The sequence below is a fragment of the Elephantulus edwardii genome, unplaced genomic scaffold (assembly GCF_000299155.1).
Source record: "Elephantulus edwardii isolate Elephantulus edwardi_28Jun2011 unplaced genomic scaffold, EleEdw1.0 scaffold00038, whole genome shotgun sequence".
In the NCBI taxonomy this organism is placed as follows: Eukaryota; Metazoa; Chordata; class Mammalia; order Macroscelidea; family Macroscelididae; genus Elephantulus; species Elephantulus edwardii.
The window spans coordinates 9,662,144-9,681,895 of record NW_006399788.1 but is presented as its reverse complement, the minus strand read 5'-3'; the positions used below and the strand labels follow the sequence as shown (position 1 = coordinate 9,681,895).

The following is a 19,752-nucleotide window of genomic DNA, read 5'->3' as shown; positions in this document are numbered from 1 at the left end:
CAGGTATTTATACATGCAAGAGTTTAGCAATAATCAATGAAGGAGTTCTCTGAAAAAGTAATTGGTTATATGTATTTTGGAGTAAGAGGATTGCACTTTATTATTATTTATAAATTGTGTGATGTACATTTCTTATATCAGTATTATTTATTATGAATGTCTGTAAAAATATTGGCTGAAAACTTTGTAAAGAAAATATTTCTTTTGTCACAGATAATTATTTTTTGTTAACTTTTTCTTTAGGTTGTCTGCTACTTCTGAATTCTCTTTGAATAGATGTGTGAATAATAGAATAGAAAGCTAACTGACTTCAAATATTCCTTGAAACACTTAATATTATTGTATATAGCAAAGTGAAAAACTATAAATTAATAACTTGTTTTTATTTCTTTTCTTATATTTGCACTCAGTTAAAATGACTTTCCTGTTTACTGAGCACTTATCTCTTAATGAACTCCCTATTCATGATAGTTGCCACATTTTCAATATTGAAGATTCCAATTTTTCAAAACAAAAGTATTTGCAGGAATTATTTAATATCTTAAGAAATTATTTTTATTGTTGCTGTTGTTATTTTTATGTGTAACTAGATTTTACAAACATATTGTAATCCAGACTGATCCTCCAGCAGGTTTTCAGAGGACTGTAATTGAATGGGAGTAGATTTCCCCATCATTCTTCCTTGGAGAAACTTGGCCGATTCGAATCACATGCCTTCGGATTGGCAGTCCATCTCTTTACTCACTGAGACACCTATGCTTTGCCAGATAATTTAAAATAAATATGCATCTTTTGTTGAAAAAATAGGGGAATCTTATTTAGTCAAATAAATTCCTTAAGTCTCTCCTTGGAAGCTAGGATTTTGAAGCTCCTCCTCACATACTTTGGTCATGTGGCCAGGAAAAACTAGTTCTTGGAGAAGGATGTCATGCTCGGAAGGGTGAGTGGACAGCAAAGGAGAGGGAGACCCAAGATGAGATGGACTGATAAAGTAACTAGGGCGATGAGGGTTGGCACATCATAATTAGTGAGACTGGCTCAGGCAGGCTTCTACTGTACGGGTCACTATACATAGCAGCAGACTCAATGGTACATAACAACAACATACTATATAGGTTGAATTTTTTTTTTTAACTTAAGCCTCCTGTTTAGAGTCAACAAGACCTCAAGGAGGGCCTTTGTATTTAAAGTTGGTTGTTCTTACATTTTGGAGGAACATTCTTCCTAGTGGACTCTTTTGTCAATATGCTGTATTAAGGTAGCCAGGGGTTCCTGTGAGGCTGAATCTTGTGCCATTGGGGTATCAAATGCCATAACGTTTACCCATGGTGGCTACTGTTTGGTAGAGTTCCCAATTTAAAACAGGTTTGGAAGTAGGAGTAGCATCCGCTTCCTAAACAACATGCCTCTGGAAACTATGAACTTTGATAAATGTCAGTAGTTATAGACAGGCTTCAGACCTTTTGTTCACAGGGTCCCTATGAGTCATGGTCGACTCAAAGGTAATCAACAACACATCAATAAGAGAATCGATCTTAAAAAGCTATGATTTAAAGGATCCTTCCATTCCAATGAATATGTTGACTATTAATTCAATAGACACTTTGAACATTTACTAATATCCTTCCCTGTACCAGGAGGCTCTGGGGACACTAATACAGATAACACAGAAAATGGTGCTTTTACAGACTTGTAGGGGAGACAGATATTAAACAGAGCCAGACAAAGGGAGAAAGTAAATAACTGTTAAAATGTATTGCAGTGATTTAATAACAGGTAATATAGGGCATGCTCATCATTATGGCACAGAACTTCAACTCTAGGCTAAAGATTTTCTTTCCCCAGGTTTTCCACAGACTCGATGTCTTCAAGGAAAAATTTAATTTCTACCAGAAGAACCATCTTTGTTTCCACCACCATTTATTATGTCCTCCACATGAACTATCAGTACAATCCTGAGGCGGCCAGGTTCAAAAATATCTGTGCACTTTTTTATGAACTCATGAAATCAAGCTTTGTTTTGCAAATAATGTCTTAGCCATCTATTGCCTCAAGCAGAGGACTATACTGAAATATTCCTAAAAAGCCTTGCCATTTATTTCCCAAGGGACGTTTTCTCCCTGCATATGTTATGAGTCAGTGTTTAGTTGATACTTTCTCAAATTTTTTCTTAATGTAGACTTTCAGGAATTATGCTTTTTCTGAAACGTAAATGTCTTTTTAAAATAGTTTTTAAAATAATACATTTTTCCCTCCATTATTTTAAAAATTACAGTTTTTTCCCACCATATCAATAAGAATCCGAATATGTGACAGGCAGGAAAGATAATAATAACTGAATAAAAATATACAACAGAAATCATATCCAGAAAGCCCAACTATATTTTTTAAATTTAAAATTTTAATGTTTAAATTATATTTTTAATCATATTATTTCTCATATTCTTTAATCATATTTATATTATTTAGAATAATATAAATCATAAATATATATCTCTATGTGAAATAGGCCAAATGTTAATTGATTTTAGAGTGGGTACAGCAGAGCTCTGTCTATTTTCTCTACTGAAAAAACATAGAGTTGCTGTGATGATGGACATCTGGGCCATAGGTGTGTCAAACATCATAATTGTCTACCTATCATGGCCAGTGTTTGTTGGAGCTCCCAGACTGATTCAGATTTGAAAGCAGGACAAGCATCCACTTCCTAAACTACATGCCTATGGAAAGTCTAAAAATGTGGAGAAATTATGATAGTTATAGAAAGGCTTCAGGCCTTTGTTCATCTTCTGTTTATATGTGTATCCTACCCTCATGTGTACTGACTTTATGGTGGACAAATCATTAAACAAGTTACACTCTTTGAAGAAATATGTGGTGTCAGAAATAGAAGGAGATTGAAGAAGCAGTTTTGAGAGATTTTTTGGGTGGTGAGAGCCTATGAGAATGCATGATTACAGAGGAATTTGGAATGATTGAGCTCACAGAGTTTGAACCATGCTCTGGTTCTTAAGTTCGGTAGGGCCCTAGAGCCACAGGCCCTCAGGCCTGTTTTAATTGTTTTTGGCCAAACATTCTTCTAGGTCGTATAGCCCTGGTCTGTCCACTTGCTGTACAGAGGTAACTCATGGTTTCTGTGAAGCTGAACACTGTAACACTGATGTATAAAATGCAATAATGGTTACCCATGGTGGACAGTGTTTGGTGGAGCTCCCCAATTAAAACAAGCTTGGAAGGAGGAGTGACATCCACTTCCATAAATAGCTTGCCTCTGGAAACCTATGAACCTGGTGAAAGGATGAAAGCTATACAAGTCTTCAGGTCTTTCGTTCATAGGGTCGCTATGAATCACCTATGACTCAATAGTAACAACAACAATAATGTGAAATATTAAGATATTTCCAAAATTATGTTTTTATTAAATTTCTATTAATTTGTTTTATGTTAGAATTTGGCTTCAAAAATTGTTATTTGGGGTAAAATAAGAACCCTAGTTTTTGTTTCTAGATTCCTCTTTTCCCCCTCCCTTTCCCCTCCCCTTGCTCCCTGCCTATCTCCCAGCATTCCAGCTCCTTCCCAGACCCCTCCCTTTCCACTTCCACAGACATCCATGAGTTTATCAGTGAATGATTTTGGTTAGATTGCCCATATTTATCCCCCAACGCAGCTGGCAGATTTTAATCAAATGTTTTTGGGTCAGCAGCCCAACTCCTCACCATCAGGTCACCAAAGTTACACACACACACACACACACACACACACACACACACAGAGGCAAGAAGTTGGCTCTGACTCTCGACTCTCCATCAGGTTTCTGAGGCGATCATTCTTAACAGGAACGTATTTTCCATCTTTCTTCCATTGAGAGGCTGGTGGATTCAAGTTGCTGACTTTTCAGTTATCTGCCTGATACGTTATATACCGTGCCACCAGGACTTCTTTATAAAACTCAGTCCAAATTCAAACTCATTGCTGTAGAATCAGAACTGACTCATAACTGACTCTCCCTCACGTTCCCAAGGCTATAAGTTAGACAAGAAAAGATTGCCCATCTTTCATCCAAGGAGCCACTAGTGGATTCAAGCTGCGAAAGAGACCTTGGTCCGTGGGTTAGCAGAGCAACTTCCAACGGACTAAGCTAGCAACACTCCCTAAATGCTCTATATTCCATGTTGTTGTTGTGTACAGTAGAGTCAGAACCTACCCATAGCTGAACCTCAGGCGAGTTTTCAGAGGCAGTTAATCACACGGGAGGAGATTACCCATCCTTCTCCCTCAAAGCTGGTGATCTCAAACTGCATGTCTTTGGGATTGCAATGCAGCTTCTTGCCACTAGGCTACCAGAGCTCCCTCTATGTTCCATAGTGCCCCAAATAGAAACTGGTGGTACAATGATTACAGAATTTTGTTGCCAACCTAAAGGTAGATGACTTGAATACAGCAGCTGTTCCTTCCTTATCAGGAGAAAAGACTTGAGTAGCTCTGCTCTTGTGAAGACTGCAGCTTAACAACCCCTATAGGACAATTCTATTCTGGTCTATAGGGTCAAAATGACTCGGAATAGACAACACACAGCAACCACACATCCTCCAAATTATTCATGTCACACACTTAAAGTAAAAAATAAATAACTGTTATCAATCTGAAATTTAAATTCAACTATATTTTTATTTATTAAATCTGTCAACCTTAAAACTAACTTTAAATCTTAACGTGGATTTATGTATGACTTTGAGCAGTGACATAGTTTTTTAAGAAGAACGAGATTATGATTATGATTAAACAGTGTCAGTTGGAATGATAACAGGTTTGTCTTGTGGTGGGTCATGGGAGGAGGCAGGAATGCCAGCCACACTGGAGTTTGTGCTCCTACCTGGTCCCCACATCCTAGTACACTGCTCCTGCAGTGTGGGGCATGTTCCCATCAAGCAGTAGCCTCTTCCATTTTGGCAAGGGAAGCCATTGACTCGGAATCTATCAGCAGGGCAATTGTTAGATTTACCATCACACATTTCAGGCAGGTCACATTCATCTTTTGCTGGTCTGCAGACAGTGCCAGCTGCTTTAAGCTGTAGGGGGAAAAGTAGTTGGAACAGAAGTTTTCCACATAGTTTCCCCTAATATCTACATTTAAAGAGTTAAAAGGGGAGTCGGGGGCGGGGGGAATCAATTGGCCTATCCAGGGGTGTGTGTGTGTGTGTGTGTGTGGTATTTAGAGACATTTTATTCCAGTTTACATTTATACTGTGTAAGTTACGCTACCTACTAAAATATACTTCTATTAATTTTGGCCAAGACAGTTGGGTGGTACAAACAATTTGCTTTCAGTTACTAAGGAAAAGGTTGGATCTTAGAACCTACTTAGCAGCCCTACGGAAGAAAGCCTTGGTGATCTGAAAGGTCCAGCCAGAAGAACCCTGTGGAGTTCATTTATGAACTCACAGGACATGGGCTCACTATGTGTCAGAAACAACTACTGGAAACAGTGAGGGGTTTTGTTTGTTTGTTCCACTAGTTTTGTGTTTTGTTTTTTTTTTTCTATGACTATTCAGTTTGGACAATCTTTAAAGACTCAATTTTCAAAAATTTTTAGTCCAAACAAGAAAGAAATATAAATTGAAAGAAAAAGTAAAACCAACCAACACCTAAAGAAGGATGTTATTTCTCTAATATTTAAATGCTGCTTTGTCAGGAATTACAAGTAAAGTTAAATCTTCAAGGAATTGTGGGTGAAGCGAATCTTCTGTACTCAGATAAGCATGTAAATCCAGGTCAGTGTACTCAGACATTTTCCCAGGCATCAAGTTTCCTAATCCTTCATTCCTTTTATTGTATTTTCAAGTATTTCTTGTCGACCCACATCTTTCTATTGAATGAGGTAGAAATAATTAAAAAATTCATTTGGTATATTAATTTAATTTACTACTAATCTTGATCTTATTTCCTTGGCTAAACTGTATTACAAATGGTGCTATTTATGCAAATTTGATAAAGTTCATATGTATACGGGAAGCATGCTTCTATCTGACTGAAGTGAGGAGGAATGCATAAAACATGTTCTAATATCTTCACACCAAAATTTCAAACGACACAGAGAATCAACTTTAATCCTCACTAATTCAGTCAGACTACCTTTTTTCCTGGTCACACAAACCTTGCTTATAATTAACGTTTTGTTGTTTGGTGTTTTTTTTTTTTCTTTTCCTTCTTGTACACTCATTTGGAAATATTTTTCATTTGGCTATTTACATGTCTGCTCATATTCTTTCCAGGCAAGTTGAAAGTTTTATTTTTTCCTTGCATATTCTTCAATGCAAATTCTGCAATGGTAATTGCTATTTCTATTTTTTATGTGTGGTAGAGGAAAGACTTCTGAATATGGATTTTACTTGTGGCCTCACCACCAACTAGGTAATTGACTAAATAGCCCTGAAAATCTACTAGTTCACAAAATTATTGTAAAAATTAATTGAGAATGTATGAATATGTTTGTTGTGAGGTACCAACAAGGTTATTACAAATCACAGCATCCCAATGAATAAGAGATCTGAACTTTCCTATCCTGTACCAGCAGCACTCGCTCCACCATATCCAAGTCCATTGTTGCGGTCACTGGGTCCGTTCATCATGTTGACAGTCTTGATCTCTTTCTCTGAACTTCTACCTTTCCCAGAAGGATGGTTTTTTGTTGTGGTTTGTTTTTTTTTGTTTTTTTTTTTTTTTTTAGAACTGGCCCTTTCTGATAGTGTGCCCAAAGTTTGTGAGACAGAATTTCTCCAATTTTGCTTGTTGCACTGCCTCCAAGATAGACTTGTTTGTTATTTTGACAGACCATGGGACATCCAATACTCTTTGTCCACACCACAAATGGAATATATCTTTACAATATTTGCTGAACATCTAATCACACTTTCCATTTTCATATGTATATATTATTGTACTAGCAAGAAAGTAAGTTCTTTGAGCTCAGAGACTAATTTTTTCCTGTCTCCCATAATCTCTAGAAAGCGACACTTCATAAACACTTCTTAATACTACTTAAATGCCCAAATTTTCCTGCTTTTGATCTCCTTTATTTCTTTCCAATTCCATATATTATACATTAAATATATAATTCTAAATATATGTTATCTTCGATATACATAATTTTAAATAAATATTATCTCAAATATATATGTATGTGTGTATAAATATATATATCTTAAAATATTTCATCCTGCATTTACTGAGAATCTAAACACATTCTGTTCTAGATAAAGAAGAATTTGACATAAACAAATGGGCATAATATGATAGAATTACAGGTAAGAACAGAAAGTAAAATGGTAATTATATTTCGAAAGGAAAGGACTAAAAGCTCCACAGAGAAAGTGACACAGAATTATGCTCATTCTATCTACGTCTGATGTCTAGGAATTTCATCCTAAAGTCCTTTTAATAGCTTACAACAGTAAACTCACAACAGTAAAGTCACAACTTACAACAGTAGACTCACACTATTAAATACAAAAGCTCTTCTACCCAATACACCATTAAAGGCATATATAAACTATAGATAGAAGATAAATGACATCAGAGGAAAGAACAAAGAAGCATTTAGGAGCAATTAAAATTGACTTCTGGAGTTTGTCAGATTTAAGGTCTTCCATTTTCTGCTCAGGGTTTCCATTTTCTCAAAATAGCAATGAAATAAATAATACCAACCTCAAGAGGTGTTAGAGGATTATCTACATCATGTACTTAAAACACTCAGGGAGGGCTTGATAGGAGGAATTGAGTGGGAGGAATTACTTGATAAAACAAAAAGTACTGATTTAATTATTTAAATTGATATAGTCTATGAGATAATAAAGAAAAAAGAAAAATTATTAAAATAGTTTAAAGGAATATTCTTACGTGGCATTTGTCACAGCATTCTCCTAATGCACACTGAAACTTCGTTTTGATTTTACATGTTTTAGCATCACAGCAAATGTTAGTACATTCCTAAGAAATATAAAAAAAAACCCGAATGCCCAATTACTTTTTTTTTGTCAGCACAGTACATAACATAATTTGTTCTTTACACAAATTTTACCTTGATACCGTCTGAAAATGTTTAATAGCTCTATCAGTGCAATAGGTGGCTCACTATTAATCTGATTCCTACTAACATCTTTCCCCGCCCCCTTTTTAGCATACATACCTTTCCCTCAGTCATACACAGAAATAGTGAAAGTCTCTTATTGTTTTCAGTAAAATAAAGATATTTTGCTTGATTAATTCTTTTATATATTCATTTAAATAATAACAAAGCATAAGTAATTAAATTAATGAATTATACATTTACATCTCTAGAGCAAGTGCTGAAAATCTGGAGACACAGTTCTTCATATATCTTTGATTGATTGATTAATTAGTATTTAAAGCAGAGTAGAGTCTCTTTTCTTCGTTTGGCAGAAATCAGCTACTTGCAAAAGGTACAGATCCTTATCTCAAAGACTACCTTTCAGTTTCCTTATGTCCATAGAGGGGTGTTACACTGAGATTTACAACTTTTAAAGTTTAAAATTCTTACCATTATTTCAAATATAGACAGCATCTGGGAAAAAGTATTCCTTTTCATAGAGTGAATAGATTTTGAAATTGCACTTCTCCCACCCCCAACAATTGATGAGCCAAACCCCTGAGATGCTGGTAGATTCTTCATGTCAAATGTTAACAAGTTGAGATCAAAGTCTCATTCAGAAACTCAAGTTCTGTGTGCTTATAGATCTGTTGGCAAGAACACCTGAGTGCAGAAGCATAAGAGACATAGGAGATTGCCTGATGGCATAGTGTGTTAGACTGCTAGCCAAAAGTTTAGCAGTTCAAATCCACCAGACTGTATTTACTCTTATGTAAATTTGGTCAAATAATGTAATGTACTGAGCACTATCACAGCATATTACCTAAATTAACTCCTCACTAAGTGTCAAGCCAAACAGAAATGTGAAATATATTCAACATCAAAGGGAATTAACAAAGCACAAGTTGGTAAATGTTACTTAAAACAAATGATATAGGGAAGGCACTCGGAGAAGGAAGTTTACAAAGCCTGTCAAGCAATTTAAAGCTTCTAATTAAAAGGTCAGAGGGTCAAACCCACCAGCTGCATGGAATAAGAATGATCTGGCAGTTCCCTTCCTTAAAGAGTTATAACCCTGGAAACCCTGTGTGACAGCTTTATTCTGTCTTAAGAGCTCTGGTGACCTCATGGCAAAGAGTTTTACTTTCAACTCAGAGTCAAGTGGTTCAAATCCACCAGCCACTTCATGGTAGAAAGATGGGCAATCTCCTTCCATGCAAATTATGTTGTTGTTGTTGTTGTTAAGTGTCTTTGAGTCGCAGGTGGCTCATAGTGACCCTATGAAGGAGAGTCCTCGACGCTTGGGTGCCTTTCATTCTCTCTCCAGGTTCATAGGATTTCCAGAGGCAAGCTAATATGGAAGTGGATGCCACTCCTCCTTCCAAATGCAAATTAGAACTTCTGAAAATCTACTGGAAAGTTAGCCATGTGTTGGTTCCGGCTTGAGGACAATGTGTTGAGTTTAGTTGATAAGGTCACTATAGATTCACTCTATGTCACAGTTGATTGGACAACAACCAGTTTGATTTTTATATTAAGCAACATGAGAACAGATATCAGATATTGTGGATCACAGTTCTACCTTGACACAGTGAAAATGCTAGTTGTAATGAATTTCACAGAATTAATAGGCTGGTAGTTTATTGGTTGATTTATTAGTTGCTTATTAAGTAATAAATTATTTGCTGTTAGAAGGCCTGACACAAAAATTTCCAAGTAAGCAAAACTCAAATTGCAAGATACTCTAGTTGTGTTTGGTTTTTTTATTTTGTTTTGTTTTTTTCTTAACAGACTCCTTATCTTCTTGACAAATACTAGGTCCTTCTGTAAAGATTTTTATAATACCTCAGGAGTCCCACAATCACAGTCTTCTCCTATTTCTACCAACTGGTTTCCACATATTGGAGTTGAGATGATATCTGTAGGCAGTGGAGCATTAGAGAGGCAATTTGATAATCTATCTTCAAAGAACTTGTCATAGCTGACCCGGCTGCAGGAACTAAAATCTGTGGGTATATAGAAGCTGTGAAGATAAGGGAGGAAAAGGAATAAAGTCATGCCTACAATGCATAGCTGTTGCTGTTGTTGTGTACCGTAGAGTCGGATCCAACCCATAGTTGACCCTCCCGTGGGTTTTCAGAGGCAGTTAATTGCAAAGGAGCAGATTACTTATCCTTCTCCTATACATAGCTAGAGCAATATTTTATGTAGAGCACACAATTACACAAAACTAACCAGAAAAACCAAACCAAATCTAGTGACCAAGCATTAAATCATCAACTCATTTTTCACCTGGTTTAACTTGGTTAAATCTAAGCTATTTCAACTTAATGTACAAATATTATTCTCTCAAAATTTGAGATTTAAACTGTCACATAGGTCTTGCTTTTTTAAAAAAACAAACATGTCAGACATATAGTTTCAGGTCATTTAGATGATAAAGTTCTAAAAATAGTTATATAATATTTACTTTTATATTTAAGATTTCACTTTTCCTCAGAACAATTCCTTTTGTCAGAATATCTTCATTCCACAGATAAAGACGATGTTTCAAAATTCAGTAAAATCTGGGAGAAATAACAACCTATTTCGCTGATATGCATCCATGACCTACTATATGGAGAGGCATAATAGAATAATCCTAGCTGAGGATGACTAGGGAAGCTGGATAGAAAAGAAAAAAATTAATACTTAAAAGAATTGTGAGGTTTTGGAAGATAGGATTCCTTGACAAGTTTGCCTAAAACAAGGCAAGAGCATTTAACTCTTTACATACATTTTTCCTCTCTTTTTGTAGGAAGTTTTACTCTTTTAACAAGATTCTTCTCCCAGGATCTTCTCCCTACCACCACCCACTCTGAAGGAAAACTTGATAAATCTGATGATTTTCTAAAACCAGTTCTTGGGTATTCTATAATTTCAAACATGGACATGATGCTAAAGATGACATAAATAGTAATACAGTCCAGACTGGAGCCAAGCCAGGGAAAAGCAGCATGGTCCCAGAAAGTCTCACCTCAGTGCTTTGTCCATCACACATATTGTAGAAGGGCACTTACACACGTAGGAGTCATGAAACATTCCAAAGTTATGACCCATTTCATGGGCCATTGTCCCTGCAACTCTAAGCAGGTTGTCACTGTGATCCTAAGGATGAGAATAAATGAACAGATTATATCTTTTGCAAACTAAATTATTATTCATAGTAAATTTTCCATAATTCACAATAAGTTTTTCATAATTAAATATTTTTCTCTCAATAATTAAAGTAGAAATACCACCTTTTACTTACAGTCTGAATTTTACTCTGGCCAATGGGTCACTATGATAAGGGGATTTGTCTGAATTCTTCCCTTGAAAAATATGATAGACTTAACTCAATAAAATAACAGTGGTGCCCCCCATTCTCTCCTCTTTCTTCAACTTCGAACATTTATACATATTTGGACCAGTTATCCTCCTATTTTCACAGCAGTTGTTTTATACAGTATTTGTCCCATGTGACTAAGCTATTTAACTCAATATAATTCCAAGATTATATATGTTTATCTGGTCTGTGCATTGCTGTACAGAGGTAACTTGTGGTTGCTGTGATGCTGAACACTGTGACAGTGATGTGCCAAACGTGATAATGGGTACCCATGGTGGACAGTGTTGACTGGAGCTTCCCGAGTAAAACAAGCCTGGAAATAGGAGCGGCATCTACTTCCGAAATGGCTTGCCTCCGGAAACTCTATGTACGAACAATGCTCAGGCCTTTCATTCATAGGGTCACTATGAGTCATCTAGGACTCGACGGCACCTAACAACAACTTATATGTTTATACAGTATTTTATGAAATAATTTTCCTTAGTGTTGCATGATATTCCATTGCATGAATGTACCCCTCTTTCTCACTCCACTTATTTGTTGATGGGCATTTGAGCTATTTCCATTTTCTTGCTATTGTGAATAACAGTGCCAGGAATATAGGTGTACATATCTCTTTTCATGTCTCAGGTCTTAATTCCTTGAGATACACTCCTAGAAGTGGAATAATTGGGCCATATGGGATTTTTATGTTAAGCATTTTAAGGAAATACGAAACCGTCTTTCATAGTGGTTGCATCATTTTACAATCCTCTCAATCCTCAACAGTTCAAAAGCGTTCCAATCTTTCTGTATCCTTTCCAACATTTATTCTTTTCTGTCCTGTTAAACTTTTTACTGCTACTGGGGTAAAAAAGGCATTTTTTTGCTGTTTTGACTTCCATCCCTCTAATTGCTAGTGATTTTGAACATTTATCTATATGTTTGTTAGCCATCTGAATGTCTTTCTTTGTGAAGAATCTTTTTATGTCTTTTGCCCATTTTGTGATTGGATTATCAGTCTTTTTTCTTAATGTTACCCCGTAGTAGTCTGTAAATTTTAGTTATAAGACCATTGTTAGAAATGTGTGTGTGTGTATATACACACACACACACAATTGTACGCAAATTAATTAAAAAATGAGGAGGAGAAAGAGATATATGATATAAATGGATAGACAAATATTGGATAGAATAGGTTTAGAAAGTGTGTAATTCTGCCTTTGGCTAGTACTTGATTGGAAGTATCAAAAAGGAAGATTTTCCCTGGAGATAAACTTGTTAAAAGAGAATTTGTTAGTGGGTGTTGACATATAGTCTAGGAGAAAAATTAATTATCAGTACTATGAGAAGATTTTCATTTGAAGGAATTTCTAGACCCACCTTGGACTTTTGATTGAAGAGGTTAATGGGGGCGGGGGGGGAGGTAAACAGAAAGAGAGAAAAAGAAAAAGAGAGAGAGAGACTTTGACCTTTTAAAACTGGAACAAACAAACTGCTTGACTTCTGAGGAAGGGTAAAGTTGGTGCTTATCATAGTCCACTTCCAGGACTTGAAGTTAAAGGAAACCGATGAGTATGCTCACTTGTAGCAATGACCTCAATCTACTGTAATGGAAGTAGGAGGCATGCAGCAATGAAGAGACAAGCTGAGCTTGGACATGTTTCTTCATAACTGTTCACCTGGCATTCACAGATGTATGAATAGGAGAAAAAGAGTAGCTGGCTTGAGGATTAAGAGGCAATGAGGACTTCTGGCTTATTGATTTGGTCCCATGTTGAGGCTAAGGCTAAGGGAAGGGATCACACTGTCTGGAATGCAGAGAGAAGTGTTCCAGGCGTCCTGAATTTTCAGCTAATACTCATTTGAACCTAGCCAAGGATGGCTGGAATGAGTTAACCAGAGTCCAATTCGATGAAGAAAAGATGATCCAGTCTGAGAGATAGTTTTGAATGCTGCAAACTGATCGTTTGCTCTGGACTGGACTTGGCTTGTAGAGGCGTTGTTCAAAGTTTCCAAATGGAATAGGAAATTTTTTCAGTAAAAGGGAAATGTTTGTTTCCCCAATGTAATGGTTTGATAGGCATAGGCAAATTAGAAATTGGCTATCTAAAAAGAGAATGTTAAGGTATGAAGTATGCAGTTGTCTTACATACTTTCACAAATGTAGTTATTAGCAAGATGATTGCAAAGAGAAAGTTAATTCTTCAAATATGAAAGTAAATGTCTAGAAAAACCAAGGTTTGGTCTGTGTTGTGAGAGGTTCATTGTTCAAAATGGTTTTTCTAGTCATTGAATTAGATTTTGTAACATAGATGTGTGGGGATAAGTGAATGGGGTGTGTTGCTCTATTCAAGGGGATTGACTAGCCTTGCCATTAATTTGAATGAGTTCGACAGCACAAATTGAGGATATCAGCAAAAAAATAATCAGATAATGCAGAGTGTGAGTTCTTCAGGGCCAAAGATTCCTCTGCGAGTCAGACCAAGGCTTACATGGTTCGAATCCACCAGCTGCTCCACAGTAGAAAGGTGGACAATCTACTACTGTGGAATTTACTGCCTCTGAAAACCTACTAAAGGGTCAGCTATGGTTCAGTTCTGGTTCAACAGCACACACCAACAATAAGAGCTCTATAATTTTAGCTGAAAGCCATGAGGGTAAAGGTTGACATTCCCATGAGCACATTTGGAAGCTGTCATAACTAAGCCGCTGTATTCTGCTGTTAACCTTACATATAGCATTTTGACTTCACTAATAAACTTATAGGAAGCTCTCATGGCCTAGTTTCAAGAAGCTGTGCTGAAATCCTGAAGGGATATGGTTCTAGGCCACTAGCTGTTCCGTGGGAGAAGGATGGGCAATCTCCCCTAGTGTGACTAACTGCCTCTGAACCACCCCCTGGAGGATCATAAATGGGTTGGTTCTGACTCAGTGGTAAACAACAACAATAAAGTTATATTCAAGTTGAAATTGAGGTTGAAGAAAATCAAAACTAGTCTATGAGAACCGAAATATGTTCTTGAATCTATCCCATCTTAATCTCAAAAGCATCTTATAAATAAGTTTGAAGCACTGAACACCAGTGATCAAAGACCAGGTGAGTTGTGGGAGGATATAAAAGATATCATCTATAAAGAGAGCAAAGGTTTGTTACAAAGACAGAAGTTGTTGCTGTTGTTGTTATGTGCTGTCAAGTCGCTTACGACTCATAGTGACCTTACATATAACAGCTCTAAAGCCTGCTCTATCCTATGCCAATCTTATTGTCTCTGACACACCTAACCCCATTACCCCAGTCACTGAATCAATCCATCTCATCTAGGGTCTTCCTCTCCTCCTCTGTTCCTCCACCCTTCCAGACATGACTTCCCTTTCCAAGGACTGGTCCATCCTTGAGTATGTCAGATGAAGCTTCAGAATCCTTGCCTCAAAAGAGTAGCCTGGTTTAACCCTCTCCAGGATGAACCTGTTTGTTTACTCTTCTCCAACACCGCAGCTCAAATGTATCAAGTCTCCTTCTACCAACCTTATGTGATAGGGATATCAGTCTCTCTGATTCATAGCAAGTGATTTCAAAGACCAGATGAGTTACGGCAGGTTATCAAGAATATAATCCAGAAAGAGTGCAAAAGGTCAGTCAGTACAAAGACAGAGGAGGAAGAAAAGACCAAAATGGATGTCAGAAGAAACTGAACATTGCACTAGAGCACCTAGAAGCCAAAGCAGAGAGACAAAATCAAGATATTAATCAGCTGAACTGAAGATTTTAAAGGACAGCATGGAAGACAAAGCAAAGTATTATAATGAAATGTGCAAAGAGCTGGAGTCAGAAAATCAAAGGAGTGGAACTCGCTCAGCATTTCTTAAGCTCGAGGAACTGAAAACCAAACTCAAGCCTTGAGTTACTTAAGGATGTTTTGGGCAGAATATTAAATTATCCAGGAAGTATTAAAAGAAGATGGAAAGAGTATGCAGTGCCATTGTACCAAAAGGAATTTGCAGACACAGAAGAATTTTATGAAACAACTTATGAGCAAGAGCCTGTGATGATGAAGGAAGAAGTTAAAGCTGTTCTGAAAGAATTGGCAAAAAACCAAGGAATTGATGGTATACCAATTGAAATACTTCAAAAAACAGATGTTGCCCTAGATGTACTAAAAACAGAAGAGAAAGAAAAAAAAATTAAAATCGATATCACAAGATGTGGATTGCCCCGCATAGTGATAGCCAGGTCACAGCTGAGATCAGAGTCCAGGCAGGACTGAGCAAACTCTGCAAGTAGAGAATTCAGTCCAATGCCCTGGAGGAGATACTGGATACCCTCTGCAAACAGAGGGTTCCTCCCAGCCTTCCACTGGAGGGGATGCCATGTCTGAACTTTGATCTTAAAGATTAAGCTTACACATTGATATGATGGCAACATTTAAGTATAAGTAAAATATAGTCTTCAGAGTTTAAATTTTTAGCTGGATTGACATAAAAACAATAGGGAGACAAAGAAAGGGGCCTTTTCACAGTGCTAAGCTGTGAGAGGACCTCTGCCTCAGCCTTCCTCTTTTCCGGAATTCATTTCCTCATGTCCTTGCTTCCTTCTACGTCTGATTTACAACAAGAAGAGATTCTGAAAATTGGGCTAGAAGGTAAGAAGCCAAAACAAAAGGAAAATATGCCAAAGTAAAAAAGCTAAGCAGAAGATTTCAAAGGACAGCTGGAGAAGATAAAGCAAAATGTTATAATGGAATATGCAGAAAGATGGAATGAGAGAATATTAAAGGGAAGAAGTCATTCTGCATTTCTCAACCTAAAAGGACTAAAAAACAAACCTCAAGTCACAATATTGGAAGAGGAAAGATATGGCCCAGGAAGCATCAAAAGAAGATGGAGGAAAGGCAAAGAGTAATCGTGCCAAAAAGGACTGACTGACACTGAAAAATTTCAGGAAATACCATATGAACAAAGGCTAATGTCAGTGAATAAGGAAGGTGAAGCTGCATTGAAGGCACTGACAAAAAATAAGGCCCCAGTAATTAATGGGATACCAATTGACTTGTTTCAATGAACAGATGCAGCCCTGGATACACTCAGTAGTTTATGCCAGGAAATTTGGAGGACAACTGTCTTACCAATGGATTGGAAGAGATCCATATTTTCTTCCATTCCCAAGAAAGGTGATTTAACGGAATGTAGAAATTGTGAAACAATATAATTAGCATTGCATGCAAGCAAAATACTGCTGAAGATCATTCAAAATGGCTACAACCGTACACAGAGAAGGATTTGCCAGAAGTTTATGCAAGATTTAGAGGAGGCTGTGGACACAGGAGAAATCATTGCTAATGTCAGATGGATCCGGATGAAAGTTAAGAATACCAGAAGAATGTATATTTATGCTTTATTGACTATGCAACGTCATTTGATTATGTGAATCATAACAATTTATGGCTAACATTGAGAAGAATGGGAATCCCAGAGCACTTAATTGTGCTCATGTGAGACCTATACCTAGACGAAGATGCTGTTATGTGCACAGAGCAAGGGAATACTACATGGATTAAAATTAAGAAGGGAGTGTGTCAGAGCTGTAGTCTCTATCCATACTTATTCAACCTGCGTGCTGAGAAAGTTATTTGAGAGGCTGGATCCTGAAGAAGAATGTGGCATCAAGATTGAAGGAAGATTCATCAATAACCAGTGTTATGAAAATGACAAAATCTTGCTTGCTGAAAGTGAAGAGAACTCGAAGCACTTGTCACAGAAGGTCAAAGAATACAGCATTCAGTATGGATTGCATCTCAATGTCAAGAACAAGATTGTTATACCACTAAACCATTATGATAAATGGAGAAAAGAACTTCACTTTACTTGGATCCACATTCAACACTCTTGGTACCAGCAGTCAGGAAACCAGGAGACATTTTACACTGGGAAAGTGTGCAGTTAGGGACTTCTTCAAATTATTAATTTAACTCATGGACTGCTAAAAAGAACAAACAAATATGTCTAGGAGAAGGTGCAGCCAGAGTGCTCTTTGGAGGAAAAGATGATAAAGATTTTTTAACATGTTTATCTGAGAGGTTATTCCTTGGAGAAGGACATAATACTAGAAAGGTAAGAGGGTTGGCAAAGAAGAGGAAGTCCTTCAGCCAGGTGGAGTGACATAGTGACTGTTACAATGGGGTCTAGTGTGTCAGGAAGTGTGAGGTTGGGACAGGATATGATAGGGTCCAGATCTGTTGTTCATAGCATTGTTACAGCTCATACTCCATTTGACAACAACTAACAATAACAACAATAAACAACATCATAATCATTTTTTAAAGATTCTGCTGAAAATTATCCAAAAACGATTGGAATAATATGTCAACAGAGAATGATGTGCAGGCTGGATTTAGAAGAGGTCATAATACTACGGATATTATAGCTAGTGTTAGATGGATCTTGGCAGAAAGCAGAGAATACCAGAAGAATGTCTATCTCTGCTTCATTGACTATGCAAAGGCTTTTGACTGTGTGAATCACGTCAAGCTATGGCTGTCTCTGAGAAGAATGGGAATCTCAGAATATTTGATTGTGCTAATGTGAAACCTATACTTGGACCAAGAGGCAGTCATCAGAACAGAGCAAGGAGACACTACATGGTTCAAAATAAAGAAGGGGGTCCATCAGGAATGTATTTTGTCTCCATACCTTTTCAACCTGTATGCAGAACAGATCGTGTGAGACTCTGGGCTGTATGAGGAGGAATGTGGCATCAGGATTGGTGGAAGTGTCATCAACAACCCGTGTTATGCAAATGACACAACCCTGCTTCCTGAAACTGAGGAAGACCTGAAGCACTTGCTGCAGAATGTTAAGGAATGCAACCTTCAGTAAGGATTGATGTTCAATATCAAGAAAACAAAGATTCTCACCACTGGGCCATTGACAGCAACAGTATGGATGGTGAAGAGATTCAGAGAGTTAACAGTTTTGGGAAAGACAGCTAGCTGTGAGGAACCTCTCAAGAGTACTGAAGAGCAACGTCATCAGGCTATAGGCTAAGGTGCACCTGATCCAGGCTATTGTCTTCGCAATTACAGCCATGAATTGGAGAGTTGGAAAGTGAATAGGGATGACAGAAAGAAAATTCATGCCTTTGAGCTGTGGTGCTGTAGAAGAGTGCTGAATATACCACGGACTGCTAGGAGAACAAACAGGTTTGTCTTGGTGAGGGTGAAGCCAGGCTGCTCCTTGGAGTCAAGGATTCTGAAGCTTTGTCTGACATACTTAGGGCATGTTGCAAGGGGTGACTGGTCCTTGGAGAGGGACATCATGTTTCGGAGAGTGGAGGGATGATGCGGGAGAGTAAGACCCTAGATGAGATGTATTGATTCTGCGATTGGGATGGGTTTAGGGCTCTTGCACATAGGGTAGCTATGAGATGTAAGTGACTCGATGGCACATAATAACAACAACAACATACAAATATTTAACAGTAAAAATATGGCAATGGCTATTAACAAATAATTTTAGATCCTATTACTCAAACAAGGTGGCTTAGTGGTAAGTAGTTGTGCTGCCAACACAAAGATACATGTTTTGAATCCACTACTTGCTTTGCGGGAGGAAGATGGGCAATCAATTCCTGGGCCATCTACAGATTACAACGTACTGTGGAGCCAGCTATGAAATGGTATGACATCAGAACATTAGCCAAACAAGGAAGTTCTGGTGGCCTAATGAGAAAGAAGGGAGTTGCACTGCTAAACGAAGACGGTGCCTCTTTGGTGTTTGAATCTACAATGAGCTCTCAGTGAAAAAGTAATCTCCTCCCATACAGTTTGTTGTAGTTAGTATGTACCAGTGAGTTTGAAATTACCCATAGCAGACTCTCCAGCAGGTTTTCAGAGGCAGTTAATTGCAAAGGAGGAGACTTCCTCTTTCTCCTGCAGAGGAGCTGGTGGATTTGAGTTTCCTCTTGGAATTGGCAGCACAGCTCCTTACAACTAAGCCATAAGAGCTCAGCTGTGGGTTGGTTCTGACTATATTGGCAACGAGGGTGAGTGAAACAAATTAATGGCATGCAATTAATCAAGAAGTATTGAAAAGTAAACCAATTGTTTCCTGTATGTATTTATGACAGAGACCAGAAAAGAGGCCAGAATAGGCTTTCCTTGGTGATGCAAACCTGAATAAGGAAATCAGCAGATGATGAGGAAAAAGCATAAAATCATATCTAGAATTTTATCCCCTAAGAGACAAATTTTTTTTGCTTTTTTTTATTTAATTTAGTTTGTTAATTTTTCATTTCAAT

The 19,752-nt window shown here is 37.3% G+C and overlaps 1 protein-coding gene across 1 annotated transcript in view; it reads right to left on the bottom strand.

Annotated features, from left to right (window-relative positions):
• The window catches only part of ADAM28 (ADAM metallopeptidase domain 28), a 116,002-nt gene that overhangs the window by 28,150 nt on the left and 68,100 nt on the right, over positions 1-19,752 (bottom strand). The window contains exons 11-14 of the mRNA XM_006884912.1: positions 11,124-11,254; positions 9,953-10,130; positions 7,897-7,986; positions 4,874-5,069 (exon numbers count right to left, since the gene is read on the bottom strand). Of these exons, the coding sequence (XP_006884974.1) occupies positions 4,874-5,069; positions 7,897-7,986; positions 9,953-10,130; positions 11,124-11,254 (595 nt within the window). The remainder of the gene's footprint in view (positions 1-4,873; positions 5,070-7,896; positions 7,987-9,952; positions 10,131-11,123; positions 11,255-19,752) is intronic.